The sequence below is a fragment of the Amblyraja radiata genome, chromosome 8 (genome assembly GCF_010909765.2).
Source record: "Amblyraja radiata isolate CabotCenter1 chromosome 8, sAmbRad1.1.pri, whole genome shotgun sequence".
NCBI lineage: Eukaryota > Metazoa > Chordata > Chondrichthyes > Rajiformes > Rajidae > Amblyraja > Amblyraja radiata.
In genome coordinates this window covers 1633842-1658282 of record NC_045963.1, presented here as the reverse complement: position 1 = coordinate 1658282, position 24441 = coordinate 1633842, and the positions used below count along the sequence as shown (strand labels likewise).

At 43.6% G+C, this 24441-nt stretch overlaps 1 protein-coding gene across 2 annotated transcripts in view; it reads left to right on the top strand.

Moving 5' to 3' along the window:
• rps6ka2 (ribosomal protein S6 kinase A2) overlaps nt 1-24441 on the top strand; it is a 209631-nt gene that overhangs the window by 120697 nt on the left and 64493 nt on the right. For both annotated transcript variants that reach the window (XM_033025035.1, XM_033025034.1), the window contains exons 9-12: nt 8165-8235; nt 11761-11849; nt 13991-14055; nt 22369-22471. In XM_033025035.1, coding sequence (XP_032880926.1) covers nt 8165-8235; nt 11761-11849; nt 13991-14055; nt 22369-22471 — 328 coding nt within the window. The remainder of the gene's footprint in view (nt 1-8164; nt 8236-11760; nt 11850-13990; nt 14056-22368; nt 22472-24441) is intronic.

Here is a 24441-nt window from a genome sequence, read left to right as displayed (position 1 = left end):
CAGGAGGATGAGGAGTGATCTTATAGAGGTGTAGATCGGGTAGATGCACAGTCTCTTGCACAGAGTAGGGGCATCGAGGACCAGAGGACATAGGTTCAAGGTGAAGGGAAAAAGATTTAATAGGAATCTGAGAGGTAACATTTTCACACAAAGGGTGGTGGGTGTGTGGAACGAGCTGCCAGAGGAGGTAGTTGAGGCAGGGACTATCCCAACATTTAGACGGATACATGGATAGGACAGATTTGGAGGGAAATGGACCAAATGCGGGCAGGTGGGACTGGGACATGGTGACCGTTGTGGGCAAGTTCGGCCGAAGGGCATGTTTCCACACTGTATGACTCTAATAAACGCAATCTAAGTTTGAATGCAGAGAATATGTTCTTTTCAGATGGTTGGTCACTTGTGTGATCATTTTACATTAGTAAAAACAATCCTTTTCATTTCCTGTATAGTTGTTTTAGATTTGCCACTTTGCACCTCGTTGCCCAAGAGATATGGTGCACACTTCCAATACTTGCAGTACTGGTCCTGCCAGCTTACGATTGCTTGAATCATGTAAGGTCATGTACATGAACAAGCATCTGGGGGAGAGGTGTGTGGGTTTTCCTGTTGCTATGGAGCTGTAGGCATCTGCTGCCGTGTGGAAACCTGGCTCCCAGCCACATTTCCGACATGAGTTGTTTAGGTTACGAATAGTTCTTAGGAAAAAAAGACACAAAGTTTCGTTTTATTTCTATTATTGTCCTGTGTACTGAGGTACAGAGAAATGCTTTTGTTCCGTGCTATCCAGTCAGCAGAAAGACAATACATGATTACAATCAATCTACTGTTTTTACAGTGTGTAGATACATGATAAGGGAATAACGTGTCGTGCAAGGTAATCTGAGGGTCACCAAAGAGGTAGATAGTAGTTCAGCACTGCTCTTTGGTTGTTGTAGAATGATTCAGTTGCCTGATAACAGCTGGGATGAAACTGTCCCTGAATCTGGAGGTGTGCGTTTTTACACTTCTATACCTTTTGCCAGAAATGGGAGTGGCCCAGTTGGGACTCATCCTTGATTATGCTGCTGGCCTTGCCGAGGCAGCATGAGGTATAAATGGAGTCAATGGAAGGGAGGTTGGTTTGTGTGATGGTCTGGGCTGCGTCCACAATTCGCTGCAATTTCTTGCGGTCTTGGATGGAGCTGTTCCCAAACCAAGCTGTGATGCATCCCGATAAAATGCTTTCTATGATGCATCAGTAGAAGTTGGAGTTACTCAGCAGGTCAGGCAGTATCTCACCGTGAAACATCACAGTGAGGTTGAGCAGGCTAGGACTTTATTCCTTGGAGCACAGGAGGTTGAGGGGAGGTTATAAAATCATGAGGGAGATAGGTCATGAGGTACTTCATAGGTAACGTTTCAGGTTTGGACCTTTCTTCAGACTGATTGTCAGGGGGGAAAGAAAGCTGGGAGAGAGGAGGGATAGGACAAGGGATATGAGGGATAGGATTGATAGGACCTGTCTGGCAGGTGATAGATATTTCGCTTGGGCAACTTTCAACCCAGTGGTATGAGTATTGATTTCTCCAACTTCAAGTAACCTCTGCATTCCGAGTTATAACCTCTGGGTCATAGAGCCATTGCGTTATGGAACCAGGCCCTTTGGCCCAGTTTGCCTTAGCCGACATATACCCATCCATGTTAATCACACCTACCCATATTTGGCCATATCCCTCTAAACCTTTCCCATCCATATACCTGTCCAAGTGCCTTTTAAATATTGTTATAGTACTTGCCTCAGCTACCACCTCTGGCAGCTTGCCTTAAACCTTCTTCAAGCCCAAAGCTGAGCTGCCAGGATCAGCCTGAGGCCGCCAGTGCCTCCTCCCAAGGCCATGGTGAACGGCTGGGAAAAGCTTGCAATCGCCATGCTCTCTCCCCCCCCCGACCCCCCCCCCTCCACACTTTGAGACTAGGACTGAGCTGCCGGGACAACTCCTGATGACAAGGGACAGCGCCCCCGTGTCTTTCTTGTCACTGTAAACAAAATATATCATGTGAGTTCACCCTACTGCGAGTGCCAGTGTGGTCACTATTAAACCTGGCATCATAACCAATGCCACATTATCTTGAATTGTTAATAACTTTGTTTTGTAACTAACGTAACTAACTTCCCTAATTTGTTAGACACAAAATGCTGGGGTAACTCAGCGGGACAGGCAGCATCTCTGGATAGAAGGAATGGGGGATGTTTCGGGTCGAGACCCTTCTTCAGACTCGTCATTTCCGCAGATGCTGCCTGACTTTCCGAGTATTTCCAGCGTTTTATGTTTTTGTTTCAGAAATCCAGCTTCTGCCTTTTAAAACGTGTTGATTTAACTTGTGCATGCTACCTGAGCAAAATTGATTGAATAGAGAAAGAATATGGAATAGGGAAGCAGCTTTTCCTTCCCATTGAAGTTTACATGAGGCAGGTAGAGGAAACAGCAGACAATAATTTTAAGCTGGGCTGCAGAAAGGAAATGTATATTATGATATAGTTGGGATCACGGAGACATGGCTCCAGGGTGACCAAGGCTGGGAGCTGAACATCCAGGGATATTCAATATTCAGGAGGGATAGACAGAAAGGAAAAGGAGGTGGGGTAGCGTTGCTGGTTAGAGAGCAGATTAACGCAATAGAAAGGAAGGACATTAGCTTTGAGGATGTGGAATCGATATGGATAGAGCTGCGAAACACTAAGGGGCAGAAAACACTAGTGGAAGTTGTGTACAGGCCACCTAACAGTAGTAGTAGAGTTGGGGATGGCATCAAACAGGAAATTAGAAATGCGTGTAACAAAGGTAAAACAGTTATAATGGGTGACTTCAATCTACATATAGATTGGGTGAATCAAATTGGCAAGGGTGCTGAGGAAGAGGATTTCTTGGAATGTATGCGGGATAGTTTTCTAAACCAACATGTAGAGGAACCAATGAGAGAGCAGGCTATTCTAGACTGGGTATTGAGTAATGAGGAAGGGTTAGTTAGCAGTCTTGTTGTGCGTGGCCCCTTGGGCAAGAGTGACCATAATATGGTTGAGTTCTTCATTAGGATGGAGAGTGACATCGTTAATTCAGAAACAAGGGTCCTGACTTAAGAAGGTAACTTTGAGGGTATGAGACGTGAATTGGCCAAGATAGACTGGCGATTGATTCTTAATGGGTTGACGGTGGATATGCAATGGAAGGCATTTAAAGACTGCATGGATGAACTACAACAATTGTTCATCCCAGTTTGGCAAAAAAATAAATCAGGGAAGGTAGTGCATCCGTGGATAACAAGGGAAATCAGGGATAGTATCAAAACAAAAGATGAAGCGTACAAATTAGCCAGAAAAAGCAGCCTACCAGAGGACTGGGAGAAATTCAGAGACCAGCAGAGGAGGACAAAGGGCTTAATTAGGAAAGGGAAAATAGATTATGAAAGAAAACTGGCAGGGAACATAATAACTGACTGCAAAAGCTTTTACAGATATGTGAAGAGAAAAAGATTAGTTAAAACAAATGTAGGTCCCTTGCAGTCAGAAACGGGTGAATTGATCATGGGGAACAAGGACATGGCAGACCAATTAAATAACTACTTTGGTTCTGTCTTCATTAAGGAAGACATAAATAATCTGCTGGAAATAGCAGGGGACCGGGGGTCAAATGAGATGGAGGAACTGAGTGAAATCCAGGTTAGCCGGGAAGTGGTGTTAGGTAAATTGAATGGATTAAAGGCCGATAAATCCCCAGGGCCAGATAGGCTGCATCCCAGAGTACTTAAGGAAGTAGCCCCAGAAAAAGTGGATGCATTAGTGATAATTTTTCAAAACTCTTTAGATTCTGGAGTAGTTCCTGAGGATTGGAGGGTAGCTAATGTAACACCACTTTTTAAAAAGGGAGGGAGAGAGAAAACGGGGAATTACAGACCAGTTAGTCTAACATCGGTAGTGGGGAAACTGCTAGAATCAGTAATTAAAGATGAGATAGCAGCACATTTGGAAAGTGGTGAAATCATTGGACAAAGTCAGCATGGATTTATGAAGGGTAAATCATGTCTGACGAATCTTATAGAATTTTTCGAGGACGTAACTAGTAGAGTGGATAAGGGAGAACCAGTGGATGTGTTATATCTGGACTTTCAGAAGGCTTTCGACAAGGTCCCACATAAGAGATTAGTATACAAACCTAAAGCACACGGTATTGGGGGTTCAGTATTGATGTGGATAGAGAACTGGCTGGCAGACAGGAAGCAAAGAGTAGGAGTAAACGGGTCCTTTTCACAATGGCAGGCAGTGACTAGTGGGGTACCGCAAGGCTCAGTGCTGGGACCCCAGCTATTTACGATATATATTAATGATTTGGACGAGGGAATTGAATGCAACATCTCCAAGTTTGCGGATGACACTAAGCTGGGGGGCAGTGTTAGCTGTGAGGAGGATGCTAGGAGGCTGCAAGGTGACTTGGATAGGCTGGGTGAGTGGGCAAATGCATGGCAGATGCAGTATAATGTGGATAAATGTGAGGTTATCCACTTTGGTGGCAAAAACAGGAAAGTAGATTATTATCTGAATGGTGGCCGATTAGGAAAGGGGGAGATGCAACGAGACCTGGGTGTCATGGTACACCAGTCATTAAAAGTAGGCATGCATGTGCAGCAGGCAGTGAAGAAGGCGAATGGTATGTTAGCATTCATAGCAAAAGGATTTGAGTATAGGAGCAGCGAGGTTCTACTGCAGTTGTACAGGGTCTTGGTGAGACCACACCTGGAGTATTGCGTACAGTTTTGGTCTCCTAATCTGAGGAAAGACATTCTTGCCATAGAGGGAGTACAGAGAAGGTTCACCAGACTGATTCCTGGGATGTCAGGACTTTCATATGAAGAAAGACTGGATAGACTCGGTTTGTACTCGCTAGAATTTAGAAGATTGAGGGGGGATCTTATAGAAACGTACAAAATTCTTAAGGGGTTGGACAGGCTAGATGCAGGAAGATTGTTCCCGATGTTGGGGAAGTCCAGAACAAGGGGTCACAGTTTAAGGATAAGGGGGAAATCTTTTAGGACCGAGATGAGGAAAACGTTTTTCACACAGAGAGTGGTGAATCTCTGGAATTCTCTGCCGCAGAAGGTAGTTGAGGCCAGTTCATTGGCTATATTTAAGAGGGAGTTAGATGTGGCCCTTGTGGCTAAAGGGATCAGGGGGTATGGAGAGAAGGCAGGTACAGGATACTGAGTTGGATGATCAGCCATGATCATATTGAATGGCGGTGCAGGCTCGAAGGGCCGACTGGCCTACTCCTGCACCTATTTTTATGTTTCTATGTTTCTATGTTTCTATAGGAAGGAACTGCAGCTGCTGGTTTACACCGAAGATAGACACAAAATGCCGGAGTAACTCAGCAGGACAGGCAGTATCTCGGGATAGAAGGAATGGGCGATGTTTTGGGTGAGACTGAGAGCCAGGGGAGAGGGTGACTAGAGATATGTGGAAGGGTAATATGTGAAAAACGACAGATCAAAGCAGATGATGATCACGCAAATGTAGAATGGATTATTGTTGGCTGAGGGGAAGGTGACAATGAGGCATACAATCAGCAAAATTAATCAGGAGGACAGTGGAACTGGTCAGAGAATTAGGGTGGGGGAGGGATGGAGAGAGAGTGAAAGCAAGGGTTACTTGAAGTTAGAGAAGTCCATATTCATACCAGCTGCCCAAGCAAAATATGAGGTACTGTTCCTCCAAGTTCAGTCGGGCCTCATTCTGAAATGCAAATTGGGGCTGTAGGTACCACAAGCCCATTTGATCACTGACTCGACAGAGGATCATTTATGAAATTTCTCATCCACCGTGGTGACCCATATCTCTCTGAGGATAGCTGACCAACTCTTAAGACCTGTAATGAGTTGTGACTAATGAAAGGACATGGACTTAATTCATGCAACTAGCTGATATCTTGTTCTATATACTTCAGTTATCAATGGCTTCTGGTTGTCAGCACAAATTACTTATGAACCAGTACAGGGGAATGCAGTCTGTCAACACCATATCCATTCAACATGTTGACTAAAGTACTTTAGGGTATGTTCACCTTTTATGTTTGACATTGTCACATTTGATCAGCATGCAGTCAGCACAAACAGAAAATAATTTAAGGAAGGCACCACGATCAAGCAATTCATATTGCATTATAATGGCTTTGCAATTACATCCAGTCCTATTAAATAACTTGGAAAAAGATCCCTAAAGTAACTCTAAAATGAAACAAGAATAATCAAATTGTAACAACGTGATTTAGTTTAGTTGAAAGATACAGCGTGGATACAGGCCCTTCGGCCCACCGAGTCTGCACCGACTAGCGATTCCCGCACATTAACACTATCCTACACACACACACTAGGTATAATCTTATACCAAGCCAATTAACCTACAAATCTGTACGTCTTTGGAGTGTGGGAGGAAACCGGAGCATTCGGAGAAAACCCACGCGGTCACAGGGAGAACGCACAAACTCTGTGCAGACAATACCCATAGTCGGGATCGAACCCGGGTCTCCGGCTCTGCAAACGCTGCAAGACCGTAACGCTGAGTTAGTTACTCCAGCATTTCGTGTCTGTCTTCAAACTAAAGGGCACTGGTCCACACCTAGATTGGTGGCCAAAAAGTCAAACCATCGGTAATTTAAGACCTGAACACTAATATTTTTTCATGATTTTCATACAGTTTGATTGAAAGGATAACTGTTTGTTAGTATTATTCATAACTTTACCCAATTGTTGAAACAAGGATGCTGGTTTACAAACAAAATAGACACAAATTGTTTAGTTTAGTTATGTTTAGTTTAGAGATACAACATGGAAATAGGCCCTTCGGTCAATTGTATCCGCACCAACCAATGATCACCCGTACACTAGTTCTATTCTACACACTGGGAACAATTTGCAGAAGCCAATTAACCTACAAAAATGCACATCTTTGGAATGTGGGAGGAAACCGGAGCATCCGGAAAAAACCCGGATACTCCATGGGGAGAATGTACAAACTCTGTACAGACAGCACCCATAATCAGGATTGAACCCGAGTCCCTGGCGCTCTAAGGCAGCAACTGCACCATTCTACCACCCATGCTGGAGTAACTCAGCAGGGCAGGCAGCATCTTTGGAGAACATGGATAAGTCAAGTCAAGTCAAGTCGTGTCTGTCTTCAAACTAAAGGGCACTGGTCTACACCTTTGGGGTACAATTTTGGTCGCCTAATTATAGGAAGGATGTCAACAAAATAAAGAGAGTACAGAGGAGATTTACTAGAATGTTGCCTGGGTTTCAGCAACTAAGTTACAGAGAAAGGTTGAACAAGTTAGGGCTTTATTCTTTGGAGCGCAGAAGGTTAAGGGGGGACTTGATAGAGGTCTTTAAAATGATGAGAGGGATAGGCAGAGTTGACGTGGATAAGCCTTTCCCACTGAGAGTAGGGAAGATTCAAACAAGGGGACATGACTTGCAAATTAAGGGACAGAAGTTTAAGGGTAACATGAGGGGGAACTTCTTTACTCAGAGAGTGGTGGCTGTGTGGAATGAGCTTCCAGGGAAGGTGGTGGAGGCAGGTTCGTTTTTATCATTTAAAAATAAATTGGATAGTTATATGGACGGGAAAGGAATGGAGGGTTATGGTCTGAGCGCAGGTATATGGGACTAGGGGAGAATACGTGTTCGGCACGGACTAGAAGGGCCTGTTTCCGTGCTGTAATTGTTATATGGTTATATGGTTATAAGTCAACTTTATTCGTCGCATACACATACAAGATGTACAGCGAAATGAAAGTGGCAATGCCTGCGGGATTGTGCAAAACAACAGAACAGAACATGGTTCTGTTAGATGTTTGACCCACTGAGTTACTTCAGCACTTTGTCATTTTTTACATCAATTTTTAATGCATTAGGAGGCAAAGAGGGAGGAAGACAGACAGAGATACATACATTTAAAAGTACAAACTAGACTGAATATGACAATCGAACAGGATATGTTGTTCGGTAGAGGTCTTCACATTGTCAATGACTGGGTCACTTTTTTGAATGACCAAGTAAAATATGGTGATCATGCAGGCAGCGTTATATGAGCTTGGGTGATGTCGTTAACATTTATTTTATTTTTATTGCCTAGTTTGAAATGTTGACGGGCTCGTTGCCTTTCCAAGGCAAGGACAGAAAGGAAACCATGGCATTGATCCTCAAGTAAGTTATTCTTGTAAAACCGTAAGATTTATCACCGCTTAATAAAAGTAAACGCCAGTGCATTGTGCAGCAGAACCTCTGATGCTTGGAGATAAAGGACAATCTTCAATAATTCACCAATTACACGATATTATTATAATAATAATAATGGATGGGATTTATATAGCGCCTTTCTAATACTCAAGGCGCTTTACATCGCATTATTCATTCACTCCTCAGTCACACTCGGTGGTGGTAAGCTACTTCTGTAGCCACAGCTGCCCTGGGGCAGACTGACGGAAGCGTGGCTGCCAATCTGCGCCTACGGCCCCTCCGACCACCACCAATCACTCACACACATTCACACACATTCACACACAGGCAAAGGTGGGTGAAGTGTCTTGCCCAAGGACACAACGACAGTATGCACTCCAAGCGGGATTCGAACCTGCTACCTTCCGGTTGCCAGCCAAACACTTAGCCCATTGTGCCATCTGTCGTCCCAATATATACGTATAGCTGAACTAAACATTCCATTTTCCTTGCTGATGTATGATGAGAAGCAATGGTGCTTTTAACCAAGTTGTCGTACGATTGTAGTAATCCAGGTGCATTATGGGGCTGTGTCACATGGTTAGCATTCCCTTGCCACTGAATGTCCATATGCTTGTCCACTTAATCAGTCACAGAGTGATACAGTGTGGACACCGGCCCTTCGGCCCAACTTGCCCACAATGGCCAACATGTCCCAGCTACACTGCCTGTATATCCCTCTAAACCTGTCCAATCCATGTACCTGTCCAACTGTTTCTTAAACGTTGGGATAGTCCCTGCATCAACTACCTCCTCTGGCAGCTTGTTCCATACACCCGCCACCCTGTGTATGAAAAAATTACCCCTCAGATTCCTACTCTTTTCCCTTTCATCTTAAACCTATGTCCTCTGGTCCTCGATTCACCTACTCTGGGCAAGAGATTCTGTGCATCTACTCGATCAATTCCTCTCAAGATTTTGTACACCGCTATAAGATCACCCCTCATCCTTCTGCGCTCCAAGGAATAGAGGCCCAGCCTACTCAACCTCTCCCTATAGCTCAGGCCCTTGAGTCCTAGCACCGTCCTTGTAAATCTTCTCGGTACCCTTTCCAGCTTGACAACATCTTTCCTGTAACACGTTGCCCAACTACTCAATACCAATATCACTTCACATGTAAGAGAGATGTGTGCATGGCATCTTTTCTGCTTAACTTTTTGCACCAAGCAGTGCCCTGCACAACTTGGGGAGATCATTTGCTTTGATGCCAACAGTTATATCTGGATGTACTTGATATTTCCTGGGAAATCAAATATCTGGTTTTCCCAATGGTTTAAACCAGCCTTCTCTGCATGTTTCCTTGCTCACAGGGTTAAACCTGGTGCAATCTCAATTGTCCCCATTCAAGCAGCGACTTGGAAGAAAGATATTTCTCTTCTTAATTTAGTTAAGTGAATGTTGACGTTTTAAATGGACTCTTAATGCATATGTTTTCTGGTGTTTTGTTCCACCTTTGATGTGCATTTATGTATGTCAGGAATTAGAACAGGTTTCAATGCACCCCGCTAATAATATTGGGTATGAGAGTCAAGGGCACCACTGGCTGCCATAGCTGTTGGCAAGCTGAAAGGCTGAGAGGATGCCCCTCCCTAGTGGGAGAGTCTAGCCTCAGAATTAAAGGACGTTCCTTCAGGAAGGAGAAGAGGAGGAATTTCTTTAGTCGGAGGGTGGTGAATCTGTGGAATTCTTTGCCACAGGAGGCTGTGGAGGCAAAGTCAGTGGATATTTCTAAGGCAGAGATAGATAGATTCTTCATTAGTATGGGTCAGGGGTTATGTGGAGAAGGCAGGAGAATGAGGTCAGGAGGGAGAGATAGATCAGCCATGTTTGAATGGCGGAGTAGACTTGATAGGCCGAATGGCCTAATTCTGCTCATATCACTTGTGACTTATGACCTGATGACCTGTTCTGTGGGTGCAACAGTCTTTGTTGAGCCAACTGTGCCACATTGAGGTGCTGGAAACCGACTCCCAGTAACAGACTGTGGGTCAGAGCCTCTTCTGGACCACACAGACCACACACAGGGGCATGCAGCCAGCATTTTAAGTTGGGAAAGAGTTGTCTAATTATCTGAAAAGGTGAATTAATTGCCTCAGATCTATTTTGAAAAGAGGCAGTAAATCGAGATTGAGCTCTTCCACTCAATTACGGGCTGAACCACTTAATTGTGGCTGTTATAAAAATCATATAGAGAGTTTAAGCTTTCTCTATTCATGCTACACAAAAGAAAAAGATTATCAGTATTAATAAAAGACTGTAACTCTTTAATTTTCCTTAATTTCACGAGATTCCTGTAAAAGCATTTGGAATGTTCATGCATTTTATAGTTTATTCTCTAGTTTCCCAGACGATGTTTAATACATAACAAGATACACTGAGATGGGTGTTTAGGCAAATAAAGAATTGTATGTTATGATGTCCAAAGTGAATGGGGAACTTGTCTGACTTTTGGTGAATGAGTGAGACAAACGTGCGATATCTGAAATATGAAATCTGGCCTGTCATCAGACAGCTGATTTTGGCCGGGGTATAGATGTAACAATTCAATTTGACATTCTTGGCTGAGGAAGAAAGTTAGTCTCAGAGTTCCTGGTCCTGATTATTAACTGGTAATCCCTCCTTGAGAGAGGTCCAAAGACATATGGATTTGTAGTTCAATTGGCTTGGTATAAATGTCAAATTGTCCCCAGTGTGTGTAGGGTAGTGCTAATGTGCAGGGATCACTGGTCAGTAGGGACTCGGTGGGCTGAAGGGCCTGCTTCCACACTGTATCCCTAAACTAAAAAATGAAAGTATTAAATAAGTACAGAATATCATTCACTTGGATTGGCCACTGTGATTCATCAGCAGGTTGCCAGTACCGGATCTCAGTTGTCAAATGGTTGTTTAGCAGAAATCATAAGATCATAAGTGATAGTTGAATTAGGCCATTCTGCCCATCTAGTCTACTCTGCCATTCAATCATGGCTGATCTATCTCTCCCTCCTAACCCCATTCTCCTGCCTTCTCCCCATAACCCCTAACACCCGTATTAATCAAGAATCTACCTCTGCCTTAAATATATCCACTGACTTTGCCTCCATTGCCTTCTGTGGCAAAGAATTCCGCAGATTCACCACCCTCTAAACTAAAGAAATTCCTGCTCTTCTCCTTCTTAAAAGAACGTCCTTTAATTCTGAGGCTATGACCTCTAGTCCTAGGCTCTCCCACTAGTGGAAACACCCTCGCCACATTCATTCTATCCGAGCCTTTCACTGTTCTGTATGCTTCAATGAAGTCCTCCCCTCAAATATCAGTGGGGACCATCCCTTGGCAAGACTGTTTTCAGGAGAGGAATTGAAAGATAAGGAATGGAAGGGAAATAAGAGAAGAGAAAATACACTGCTCCACATTACTTTAAGATAATTCTGATTGGTTTAATAACTGAAAATATCTGTTGTGTTTATCTTCTAGAGCCAAACTGGGAATGCCACAATTCTTAAGCCCAGAAGCCCAAAGCCTTTTGAGAGCACTTTTCAAGCGGAATCCTTGCAACAGACTAGGTAGATATGGTTTACATCTTCCTCACTAATTGTATTGGCGGCTATACGTGCAGATACTACATTTGATCATTTTCATTACCCGACGTCAGGTTAGTTTTAGAGATACAGCATGGTTTACTTTAAAGATACAGTGTGGAACCAGGCCCACCGAGTCCGCATCAATCAGCGATCTCTGCACATTAACACTACTAGGGACATTAACACACTAGGGACGATTTACATTGAAACCAAGTCAATTGACCGACAAACCTGTACGTCTTTAGAAAGTGGGAGGAAACTGAAGATCTCGGAGAAAACCCATGCAGGTCAAGGGGAGAACATACAAACTCCGTACCGACAGCATCCGGATTGAACCGGGTCTCTTGCACTGTAAAGCAGTAGCTCTACCACTACGCCACCATGCCGCCCTTAATCTAAATGTTACTTTTCAAGGGAACGGCTCATTTAATAATAAAGAATACAATAGTTAACACACGTGAGGACCGTGAAACAAATTAATTGGTATATTTTGACTTGGTTCTGTTTCTCAGCTCTTCCAATTTGTAAGATTTTTTTCTGCTGCTTTGTTAAATTGTCATGTTATTGTCTTTTAATCATTTTACGCACGTCAATATTATTATGGAGAAGACATATAACCATATAACAATTTACAGCACGGAAACAGGCCATCTCGGCCCTTCTAGTCTGTGCCGAACACGTATTCTCCCCTAGTCCCATCTACCTGCACTCAGACCATAACCCTCCATTCCTTTCCCGTCCATATAACTATCCAATTTATTTTTAAATGATAAAATCGAACCTGCCTCCACCACTTCCACTGGAAGCTCATTTCACACAGCTACCACTCTCTGAGTAAAGAAGTTCCCCCTCATGTTACCCCTAAACTTCTGTCCCTTAATTCTCAAGTCATGTCCCCTTGTTTGAATCTTCCCTACTCTCAGTGGGAAAAGCTTATCCACGTCAACTCTGTCTATCCCTCTCATCATTTTAAAGACCTCTATCAAGTCCCCCCTTAACCTTCTGCGCTCCAAAGAATAAAGCCCTAACTTGTTCAACCTTTCTCTGTAACTTAGTTGCTGAAACCCAGGCAACATTCTAGTAAATCTCCTTTGTACTCTCTCTACATCATATCAATTTACAATGCAACTATGTTTAATCTAAACCATGCACAAAGATTTGCTGGTTTTAATATCACATACCAAGAAAATAAATAATTGCATATGTGATATAAGCTTTCAGTTCAGTTGCATTACCATACGGGGCAGTAGATGTGTATAGACACAAAATGCTGGAGTGAGACGGGCAGCCTCTCTAGATGGAGGGATTAGATGATGTTTTGCATTGAGACCCTCCTTAGACATAGACATAGAGACATAGAAAATAGGTACAGGAGTAGGCCATTCGGCCTCGAGCCAGCACTGCCATTCAATATGATCATGGCTGATCATCCAAAATCAAGTACCCCGTTCTTGCTTTCTCTCCATATCCCTTGATTCCTCAGACTAAGAGTCAGGGGAGAGGGAAACGAGAGGTAATGAAGAATGGGTATTCTCACAACTTATTAAGAAAGGTTTAGATGACCATTTGTAAAACCATGATATGGAAATCCACAGATCGATAGCTCTGAAAGGTGAAGAATGGTCTTGACCCCAAACATCACCAGTTCCATCCCTTCAGAGATGTTGCCTGTCCCGCTGAGTTCCTCCAGCATTTTTGTGTCTATCTTCAATGGGATTGCATGGATAACGCACCAAAATGCTGGAGCAACTCAGCGGGACAGGCAGCATCTTTAGAGAGAAGGAACGGGTGACGTTTTGGGAGGGTCCCGCCCCGAAATGTCACCCATTCCTTCTCTCCAGAGATGCTGCCTGTCCCGCTGAGTTACTCCTGCATTTTGTGACTACGTTCGATTTAAACCAGCATCTGCAGTTCTTTCTTACACATTTAGTCCGCTCCACTGCAAAATCTCCTCAAGCCCCAGACATGGTGGGTCAAACAGTGTGAGCACCATGATTCAAAGTCCCAATTATATACATTTCAGTTGGTGTTCTGCATATTATCGATCAAGATGTTGCACTTTCTGAAACAATGATTTTCCAGAAGCATTGATTCCTTAGTTTGTGTTTTATATTGGTTTAAAGGTGCCGGATCTGATGGAGTTGAGGAGATAAAACGCCACAATTACTTTGGAACTATAGACTGGAACGTAAGTGCCTTACTATCATTCTGAAGTCCAGCGTGTTAATTTTTTCTATAGTCAATGAGATTCAACATGAATGTGATTTATTGTTCCTAATCTCCTGCAAGACATTCCTACCGCTTCATCAACACCAGGTGGAAGGGGGCAGGGAAAGGGGAAATGGATTGTGGGATAAATGGATGCATATCCGGGTGGATATCCAGCACTGGGACAGGAAGGGGTTGGTCAGTTACCTCAAATTGGAGAATCCAGTGTACATACCATTGGGCTGTAAGCTACACAAGTGGAATATGAGGCACTGTTTCTCCAGTTTGCATGTGGCCTCACTCTTGAAATTGAAGAGGCTAAGGTCAGAAAGGTCAGGGCCAGACAGCGAAATGGAACTGAAATGGTTATTATCTGGAGATCTAGTGGGACTGTGCAAGTGTTCACGCCTAGTTCACGCTGGGTCTTGTCGATGTAAAGGAGGCCCATATCAGGAGCACTAAATGCAGCAGATGAGGTTAAAGGAGGCGCCTGTGAACATCTGTCTCACATGCAAAGGCTTCTGGGGTCCCGAGATGGATGTGAGCGAGGAGGTGTAGGGACAGGTTTACACCTCCTGTAGTTGCAAATGGAAATACGTGGAGTGGGGGAGGTTGAGTGGGAATGCATGTATGAACCAAGGAGTGGATGAGGGAGTTGTCTCTGTGGAAAGTGAAGAGGGGTAGGGTATATCCACACCTCACATTCCCCTTGGGTAGTTTACAATCCAACGCTATAAACATTGAATACTCTAATTTTTGGTAACTAATCAAGAAGCATTCTCTTTATATGCCTCGTGGTTGCCTTCCCCGAAATAACAATGATCTATTCTACATTTTCCTTGAGCTTTGTCCCCTTTGATCTCTCATGTTCACACCTTACCCTTCCATATCTCTGTGTCTCCCTCTCACCTGACTCAGTCTAAAGAATGGTCTCGACCCGAAACGTCACCCAGTCCTTCTATCCAAAGATGCTGCCTGACTTGCTGAGTTGCTCCAGCATTTTGTGTCTACCCTCTTCCCCCCCTCCTCTCTTCATTGTGCCTCACCTTGATGTGCACACATTTTCCCCTCATTCCAGCCCCACCTTGCTCTTCCCCCATCCCCTTCCACCAAATCCCATTCTCTGGCTTCACAGTTCACGCCTTTCCTTTCCTAATGCCTTTTGTCCTTTCCTCCGTGACCTTTGCCAACCATTGAATTGAATTGAATTGAATGGAATGCTATTTATTGTCATTCAAACCTAGGTTTGAACGAAATTACATTTACTACAGTTTTTTACATTACAAAAAAAACCCAAGACCCACACTTAACACAGTTTACATAAACATCCATCACAGTGAGTCTCCAACACCTCCTCACTGTGATGGAAGGCAAAGTCTTATCTCTTCCCTTTATTCTTCACCCGCGGTCCAACTGCAGCATCGAGGTGAACTGGGGCTCCGATGTTAAAGCCCCCCCGCTTGGTAGGATGGTAAGTCCTGTCGCCATTTAGCTACACGCCGGGTGATGTTAGGCCCCAGCTCCGTGTCCTTTAAACTCCGCGGATCAAGCAGACCAACCAGCGGTCCAGCAGTCCAACTGCAGCGTCTAGGCGAACTGGAGCTCCGATGTTAGAGCCCCCGGTGACGATGATAAGTCCCCGTGGCCACTAACCCGCACTGGGCGATGTTAGGCCACGCTCCATGTCCTTTCAACCCCGCGATTCCAGCGGAGGAAGTTGCCGTTGCGGGAGCTCCAAAAAGCCATCTCCCTCCAGGGAACTGGAGCTCCCGATGTTCCTGTCCACCAGGCCTGCAGCTGGAGCTTCCGAAGCTCTGAAGTTGGGTCGCAGCCGCGCACCACCACAGCTCTCCCCGCTCTGAAGACGGCCAGCTTTGCGTTGTCAGGTCCGCAAGCTCCGCGACTGGAGCCCTCAGGTTGGTCCCGGCCGGAGTCCGCCGATGGCTCCTCAGTGTTAGGCCCAACGACACCGGAGACCCGGCAGCGAAAAAGTCGTGTCCCCGTACAGGGAAGAGATTAAACGGTTTCCCCCACATCCACCGCCCCACATATACACAGCTAAAAAATAATAAAAACTAAGCTCAAAACATACATTTAACAAGACAAAAATAAAAAAAGACGGACGACTGTAGTCGAGCCGCTGCCATTAGGCGCCGCCACCAACCAAGTGGCAAATCAAATCCCTCTCACCTACAGTATATCCACCAGCCTTCAACCCACTTCCAGCTTTCTCACTCCAACCACAATCACAAGAAGGGTCTCAACTCAAAACGTTGCCTATTCATGTCTTCCGGTGATGCTGCCTGACCCGCTGAGTTACTCCAGCACTTAGTGTCTCATCTTGTAAACCAGCATCTACAATCCCTTGTGTCTACAGTATTTTTAGATACCTAATCACTATAGTAACTTTCCAAATGTTCACTCAGTGTTTTCATAAATGCTTTATTAAGTCAGTAGTGCGTTTGTTATAAACTTTCTCAATGACAGTTTGCATATTCGTTGTAATTGTTTTCAATGCGGATATATGCACAATGTTGTTTTTATCTATACAAAAGTAAACTCTCGTGGGATTTGGTGATCTGAAATTAAAACAGAATTTCCTGGAATGTCAGGAGGTCAATTATCATCTGTAGATAGAGAACCACAGCTAATCTCACGACAAGTTCAGATACAGGAAAGGGGAGCAGAGGAAAGAGAAAGCCCTAGCTTGTATTGCTGGAGTTTAGAAGAATGAGACAGGATATAATTGAGGCATAAGGTTCTGGGGGTCTTTATAGGGTAGATAAGAAACAAATCTTTCATATTGTGAAAAAATCTAAAATGTCAACCTAGGAGCGCAGTGCCAGAGCTACTGCCTTACAGCGCAGAGACCCGGGTTCAATCCTGACTATGGGTGCTGTCTGTACTGTGTTTATACGTTCTCCCCGTGACCCCGTGGGTTTTGTAATGTAACTCCAATTTTTATGAAAGGAGGGAGAGTGAAAATGGGGAATTATTGACCAGTTAGCCTTACATCGTTAGAGGGGAAGATGCTGGAGTCGATTATTAAAGATGTTATTGCAGCACATTTGGAAAGCAGTGACAGGATCGGTCAAAGTCAGCATGGATTTATGATGTGGAAATTATGTTTGACTAATCTTCTGGAAATTTTTGAGGATGTGACAAGTAGAATGGATAAGGGAGAGCCAGTGGATGTGGTGCATCTGGACTTTCAAAAAGCCTTTGACAAGGTCCCACACAAGAGATTAGTGTGCAAAATTAGAGCACATGATATTGGGGGTAGGGTATTGACATGGATAGAGAACTGGTTGCAGACAGGAAGCAAAGAGTAAGAATTAACAGGAACAGGCAGTGACTAGTGGGGTGCCGCAAGGATCGGTGCTGGGACCCCAGTTGTTTACAATATATATTAACGATTTAGACAAGGGAATTAAATGTACCATCTCTAAATTTGTGGATGATACAAAGCTGGGTGGCAGTGTGAGCTGCGAGGAGGATGCTATGAGGCTGCAGGGTGACTTGGATAGGTTGATTGAGTGGGCAGAAGCATGGCAGATGCAGTATAATGTGGACAAATGTGATTTTATCCATTTTTGTGGCAAGAACAGGAAGACAGATTATTATCTGAATGGTGTCAGATTAGGAGAAGGAGAGGTGCAATGAGACCTGGGTGTGTTTGTACATCAGTCACTGAAAGTAAGCATGCAAGTACAGCAGGCAGTGGAGAAAGCCAATGGCATGATGCCTTCATTGCGAGAGGATTTGAGTTTAGGAGCAAGGAGGTCCTACTGCAGTTGTACAGGCCCTGGTGAGACCGTACCTGGAGTATTGTGTGCAATTTAGGTCTCCTAATTTGAGGATGGACATTCTTGCTATTGAGGGTGCAGCATAGGTTCACCAGGTTAATTCCTGGGCTGGCGGGTCTGACGTATGATGAAAGAATGGGTCGACTGGGCTTGTATCTGCTGGAATTTAGAAGGATGAGAGGGTTACTTATAGAAACATATCAAATTTTTAGAGGATTGGTCATGCAGGAAACATGGTCCCAATGTTGGGGGAGTCCAGAACCAGGGGTCACAGATTAAGAATAAAGGGTTGGCCGTTTAGGAATGAGGAAAAACTTTTTCTCCCAGAGAGTTGTGAATTCTCTGTCGCAGAAGGCAGTGCAGGCCAATTCATTGGATGGTTTCAAGAGAGAGTTAAGGCTAAGGGAATCAAGGGATATGGGGAAAAAGCCAGAATGGGGTACTGATTTTGGATGATCAGCCATGATCATATTGAATGGCGGTGCTGGCTCGAAGGGCCGAATGCCCTACCCCTGCAGCTATTTTCTATTTCTATGTTTCTCCGAGATTTTCGGTTTCTTCCCACACTCCAAAGACGTACAGTTTTGTAGTTTAATTGGCTTGGTATAAATGTAAATTGTCCCTAGTGTGTGTAGGGTAGTGTTAATGTGCGGGGATTGTTGGCCGGTGTGGACTCGGTAGGCCGAAAGGCCTGTTTCTGCGACGTATCTCTAAACTAAACTAAACTAAAGAATAAGGGATTACCCATTTTAAACAGAAATGTGGTGACCTTTTTTTTTCTCATAGTTGTGATGTTTTGAAATGATCAGTGCAGGCTGAGTCTTTGAAGATTTCAGTAAACAAAGGGCGAAAGCTTAGCATGAGTATACAGGATTGAAAAGTTGCGGTCACAACCAAATTAGTCAATGATCTTTTAGTGTATTTTAGAGATACAGTGAGGAAACAGGCCCTTTGGCCCACCGAGTCCGCAGTGACCAGCGATCCCCACACATTAACACCATCCTACACACACAAGATACAATCATTTACACTTATACCAAGCTAATTAACCTGTACGTCATTGGAGTGTGGGAAGAAACTGAAGATCTCGAAGATAACCCAGGCAGGTCACGGGGAGAACGTACAAACTCCGTACAGACAGCACCAGTAGTCAGGATCGAGCCCGAGCGCTGTACAAGGCAGTAGCTCTACCACTCCGCCATCATGCCGCCCATTTTGTTAAACGGTGAAGCAGGCACAATGCACCTTGGGAGTTATTCTTGCTCCTAATTTGTATGTTTGTAAACGGGAGGTTTTGTAATAAAGTAGAAAGCAGGAGTGATTGAATAAAAAGATGGCGATGCAAACAAGACGAAAGTACTGCTTATTGGGTCAATAAAAGACCAGGGAAGCTGAAAGAAACAAAGATATAATTCCGAAGACAGACACAAAATGCTGGAGTAACTCAACGGGACAGGCAGCATCTCTGGAGAGAAGGAATGGGTGACGTTTGGAGTGGAGAACTTTCTTCCAGATCTCGACCCGAAAAATCACCCATTCCTTCTCCCCTGAGATGCTGCCTGTCCCGCTGAGTTACTCCAGCATTTTGTGTCGGTCTTCAGTGTAAACCAGCATCTGCAGTTCCTTCCTACACAAAGGTATAATTCTCATGATTCTTCAGTGTCAGATTGTTGACTTCCACATTTAAGTTGTGTTTAGGAAGCTCTGTTTGGAACATTGACAATTTAAATTCAAAAACATTAAGAATATCAACACAAATTTGCGATTTTAACTGTGTGTGTATGTGTAGGGGTTATTGAACCTGCCATCGCTGTGAAGAGAGGTCGGGAGCACAGCAGCTAAGAAGATGACAGGCACACGTGGCCACAAGTGATATCACTAGTTCAGATGGTCTCAGTGCCAAGAGGCAAAGCCTTAAGTGGGCATGAGGGACTCCAACAACATAATGGAGTGGCCACATTCAGCTCGAATCCTCTCTTGATGGCTTGAAAATTCCTATCCATAGCAACTCCCAAATAAAGACAACAAAATAAATAAAAAAACATCATTACGCGCGTGAAATGTGCCACAAATAACTAAACAAGTAACTTACTTGATTCTTCCTTTGCTTTCCCATCTGACATAGGAAATATCCCACAGGGATTGCAAATAGAATCTTCCATTAGCAGAGAAACATAGAAAGTAGGTGCAGGAGTAGGCCATTCAACCCTTCGAGCCAGCACCGCCATTCAATATGATCATGGCTGATCATCCAGAATCAGTATCCCGTTCAGGCTTTTTCCCCATATCCTTTGATTCCGTTAGCCCTAAGCTATCTTTAACTCTCTCTTGAATACATCCAGTGTATTGGCATATACAGCACTGTGCAATGCTGTTAATTTTTGCCCAATTATATCCAAGTACTTGTTGGAGGCGGAATTAAAGGACAAATGAGGACAGTACTTCACAGCCAGGTGTGCTACCAGCAAAGGTGCTTAATCACAGCTAAACCTAGTAAAATAACATTGTTATGATATATCGGATATTGGGAAAATGCCATGGTTTTGGTCAGTTTTAAAATATATCAACATAAGTATCTCCAGAGATGCCTGAGCTAATTAAATCAATTTCCCTGCACATCTCCTTTGAACTTTGCCCCTCCAACTTTAAACCTATATCCAGAAGGGTCTCAACACGAAACGTCACCCATTCATTCTCTGCACCCCTGCTGTCTGTCCCGCTGAGTTACTCCAGCATGTTGTGTCTATCTTCGGTGTAAACCAGCATCTGCAGTTCCTTCCTACACATTTAAATCTATACCCTCTGGTCCTTAACATTTCCACCTTGGGAAAATGATGCGATTGTCCATCTATCTCTGCTTCTCATCATTTTAATAAATCAGGTCTCCTCTCTGCCTAATTGCATGAAAGGAGAGTGGTACTTGGAAGGGTGATCAGGCATTATAAAAGCACCTTAAGATCCCCAAGATCTCTCACCTTTGTGGTCTACCGTTAATTTTTAGACAACCATGTCCCCTCTCAAGCGTCCATTCTCATATGGAGGAAATGCTCGCAATTATAATTGCAACATTTAAAATAACAGTTACAATGTGTAGTGACAGTTTTTACAACGTCTCAAGGATTTAGTCCTCGATGGTCACTTTAATAGATAACCGTGGATCAGAAGGTAATCTATACGCACCCACCAGCTCTCCAAAAGACATTCAATACCGTCGAAAAACAGTCTCTTTACTAATAGTTTATTTATTGTAGTAGCACAAACAGTAAGAGAAACCATAACAGCTTCTTCTTGTATAAGTACATTTCAATCATACTCGTGGTCACGCTCGTGCACGGTCGAAAACTATGTCTCTCCCTCGATCTTCATAGAACTAAACTAAACTCCTTGGGAGTCTGCGCCAGAATCCCAGTCGCAAACACGCCTCCCGCCCACATAACTACAGGCAGATAAAATTTAAAGGTAACTGGTTATAGTTATAACATACAGAGTTAAGCTAAATGGCTACGACACAATGTTTTAAGGCAGTGGGACAGTTTTATGGGTAGAAGAGTTTAAAAGGGATGTGGGCCAAATGCAGAAAGATGGGACCAGCTAAGGTGAGTACGAGGATGTTGCCAGGACTAGAGGGTGTGAGCTGTAGGGAGAGGTTGTGTAGGCTGGGTCTCTATTCCTTAGAGCGCAGGAGGATGAGGGGTGATCTTATAGAGATGTATAAAATCATGAGAGGAATAGATCGGGTAGATGCACAGTCTCTTGCCCAGAGTAGGGGAATCGAGAACCAGAGGACATAGGTTTATGGTGAAGGGGAAAAGATTTAATAGGAATCGGAGGGGTAATTTTTTCACACAAAGGGTGGTGGGTGTATGGAACAAGCTGCCAGAGGAGGTAGTTGAGGCAGGGACTATCCCATTGTTTAAGAAATAGTTAGACTGGTACATGGATAGGACAGGTTTGGAGGGATATGGACCAAGTGCAGGCAGGTGGGACTAGTGTAGCTGGGATATGTTGGCCGGTGTGGGCAAGTTGGGCCGAAGAGCCTGTTTCCACGCTGTATCACTCTATGACTCTGTCAGCAAGGATGAGTTGCCTGAAGTGCCTGTTTCCTTATCGTATAAGACAATAAAATGATTGCAGTGGAATAAATAAACTCCCAATAAAAAGTGTTTTGTTAGATTTGATAATATTTGACTCTATACTAATATAGTACCAAACACATTCCTGCACTAGATTAACAGAAAATACTCAATATAATAAATATCAAAAGAGGTTAAGGTTATACCAAACTTTCCATGAAACATATTTTTAGTTTCCTCCATGCAGTGTCCAACAGTTTTAAACAACATGTATTTTACAGATCATTTACTGTGCTAATAAAGGCATGCATTCAAAATTAATGAAAAAGTATTCATCATTGTATCCAAAAACTGTTGAAACTAAAATTCATCCTATTTAGCCCTGAGTGACCAAAATCTGTTATTTACCAACAGAAATTATACAGGAAGGAAATTAAACCACCATTTAAACCAGCTGTAGGAAGACCAGAAGATACATTCCACTTTGATCCTGAATTCACGTCAAGGACACCAACAGGTTAGTGGTATTTTTTGTTTTAAGTCTCGGACTTGCTCAGCTGAAATTCACCCATTAACCATCAAGGTGGTAATCTTGACTTAATATGAAAATGTATAATGGGTGTTAATGAATCTGCCACGCTTATATATAATGGGGATAAATGTTCCCCACTACGGCTGCTGTCTGTACGGAGTTTGTACGTTCTCCCCGTGACCTGCGTGGGTTTTCTCCGAGATCTTCAGTTTCCTCCCACACTCCAAAGATGTACAGGTTTGTAGGTTATTTGGCTTGTTATAAATGTAAAATTGTCCCTAGTGTGTGTCGGATAGTGTTAATGTGCGGGGATCGCTGCTCGTTGCGGACTCAGTGGGCCAAAGGGTCTGGTTCCTCGCTGTATCACTAAATACAAATGTTTTTCACCCTGCCATAGGGAGGATGTGATTAGGCTAAAAGGAGTTCAGAGAAGATTTATGAGGATATTGCCAGAACTCGAGGGGCTGCACAAGGAGACAGGTTGGGCAGTCTCGGACCTTATTCCTTGGAGTGCAGGAGACTGAGGGGAGATTTTATAGTGTATACAATTATGAGGGGGACAGATAGGGTAAATGCACAGAATCTTTGACCCTGGATTGAGGAATTGAGGATGTAAGTTTAAGGTGAGAAGAGCAAGATGTACCACAAACCTGAGGGGCAACATTTTGTGGATAGATGGAATAAGATGCCTTAGACTGCTACAATAACAGCATTTCAATAACACTTGGACGGGTACATGCATAGGAAAGATTTAGAGGGCCATAGGCCAAATGTAGGCAAATGGGTCTACCCTAAATGGGGCAGCTTGGTCAGCATGGACCGAATTGGTCCAAAGCACCTGTGATCCCCGTGACTTGTTCATATGAAGTTCATAGTAAACGATATATGGTAATGATGAATACAACAAAAAATAGACACATTACAAATAAATATAGAAACTAGCCCAAAATGCCAACATGGTTGGCCTGGACAGGGTAGGCCAAATGGTCTGTTTTTATGTTATTTAGCTGAATGATTCTATGAATGCAAAATCAATCAATCAATCAATCAATCAATCAACCTTTATTGTCATCTTGCAAGCAACAGTTGTACAGTGCAAAATGAAAAGACGTTTCCCAGGGAATAGCGGAGCATCGCACATGAAATTTAAAACATTTCACACATAATACTAAAAACAATCCAGTCCCTGATGGAACAGTATAAATAGTTAAAAGCAGGTAAAACAACAGGTAACGAAAATAGCAGAATGGTGCAAAAATTGCAGAGCAATCTGAAGTGGTGCAATAAATACTAAAGTAGAATGATGGAAATAACCAAATAAAGCCGAGCTGAGAGTAAGATCTCTAGGCAGTGAGGGTGAATGAGCTGACTGGTGCAGGAGTCTGATAGCAATGGACAAGAAGCTATTCTACAATCTAGATACCTTGGTCCTTGCAGGTTTTAATGTGTGACTTCTTCCTATGTATCCCCACATTGGACATAGCTTTAATATTGACATAGACACAAAATGCTGGAGTAACTCAAAGGGACAGGCAGCATCTCTGGAGAGAAGGAATGGGTGATGTTACAGGTATAGACCCTTCTTCAGACTGATCAATATTGACATCTTGTAGGAGGGAATTGTGTCTAATATCCGTACCCTGAATCTGGCTTTATTTGGGGCCCGGTTTAGATGGGCACAGACACAAAGAAAACATCATGTTGATCAGTGGTGACTCACCCGAAACAAGTCAGGTTAATGAAGGCCTTAACAGTGCACACTGAGAAACAACCTGAGAGTATCCAAAGTGCTTCAAAGATTCACAGTACCTACGGCATAGAAGTATAAAGTCATAGTCTTACTGCGTGGAAACGGGCCTTTCGGCCCAACTTCCCAACATCGGCCAACTTGTTCCATCTACACTAGTCCCTCCTGCCTGTGTTGGGCCCCTCTCCTATCCATGTACCTGTCTAAA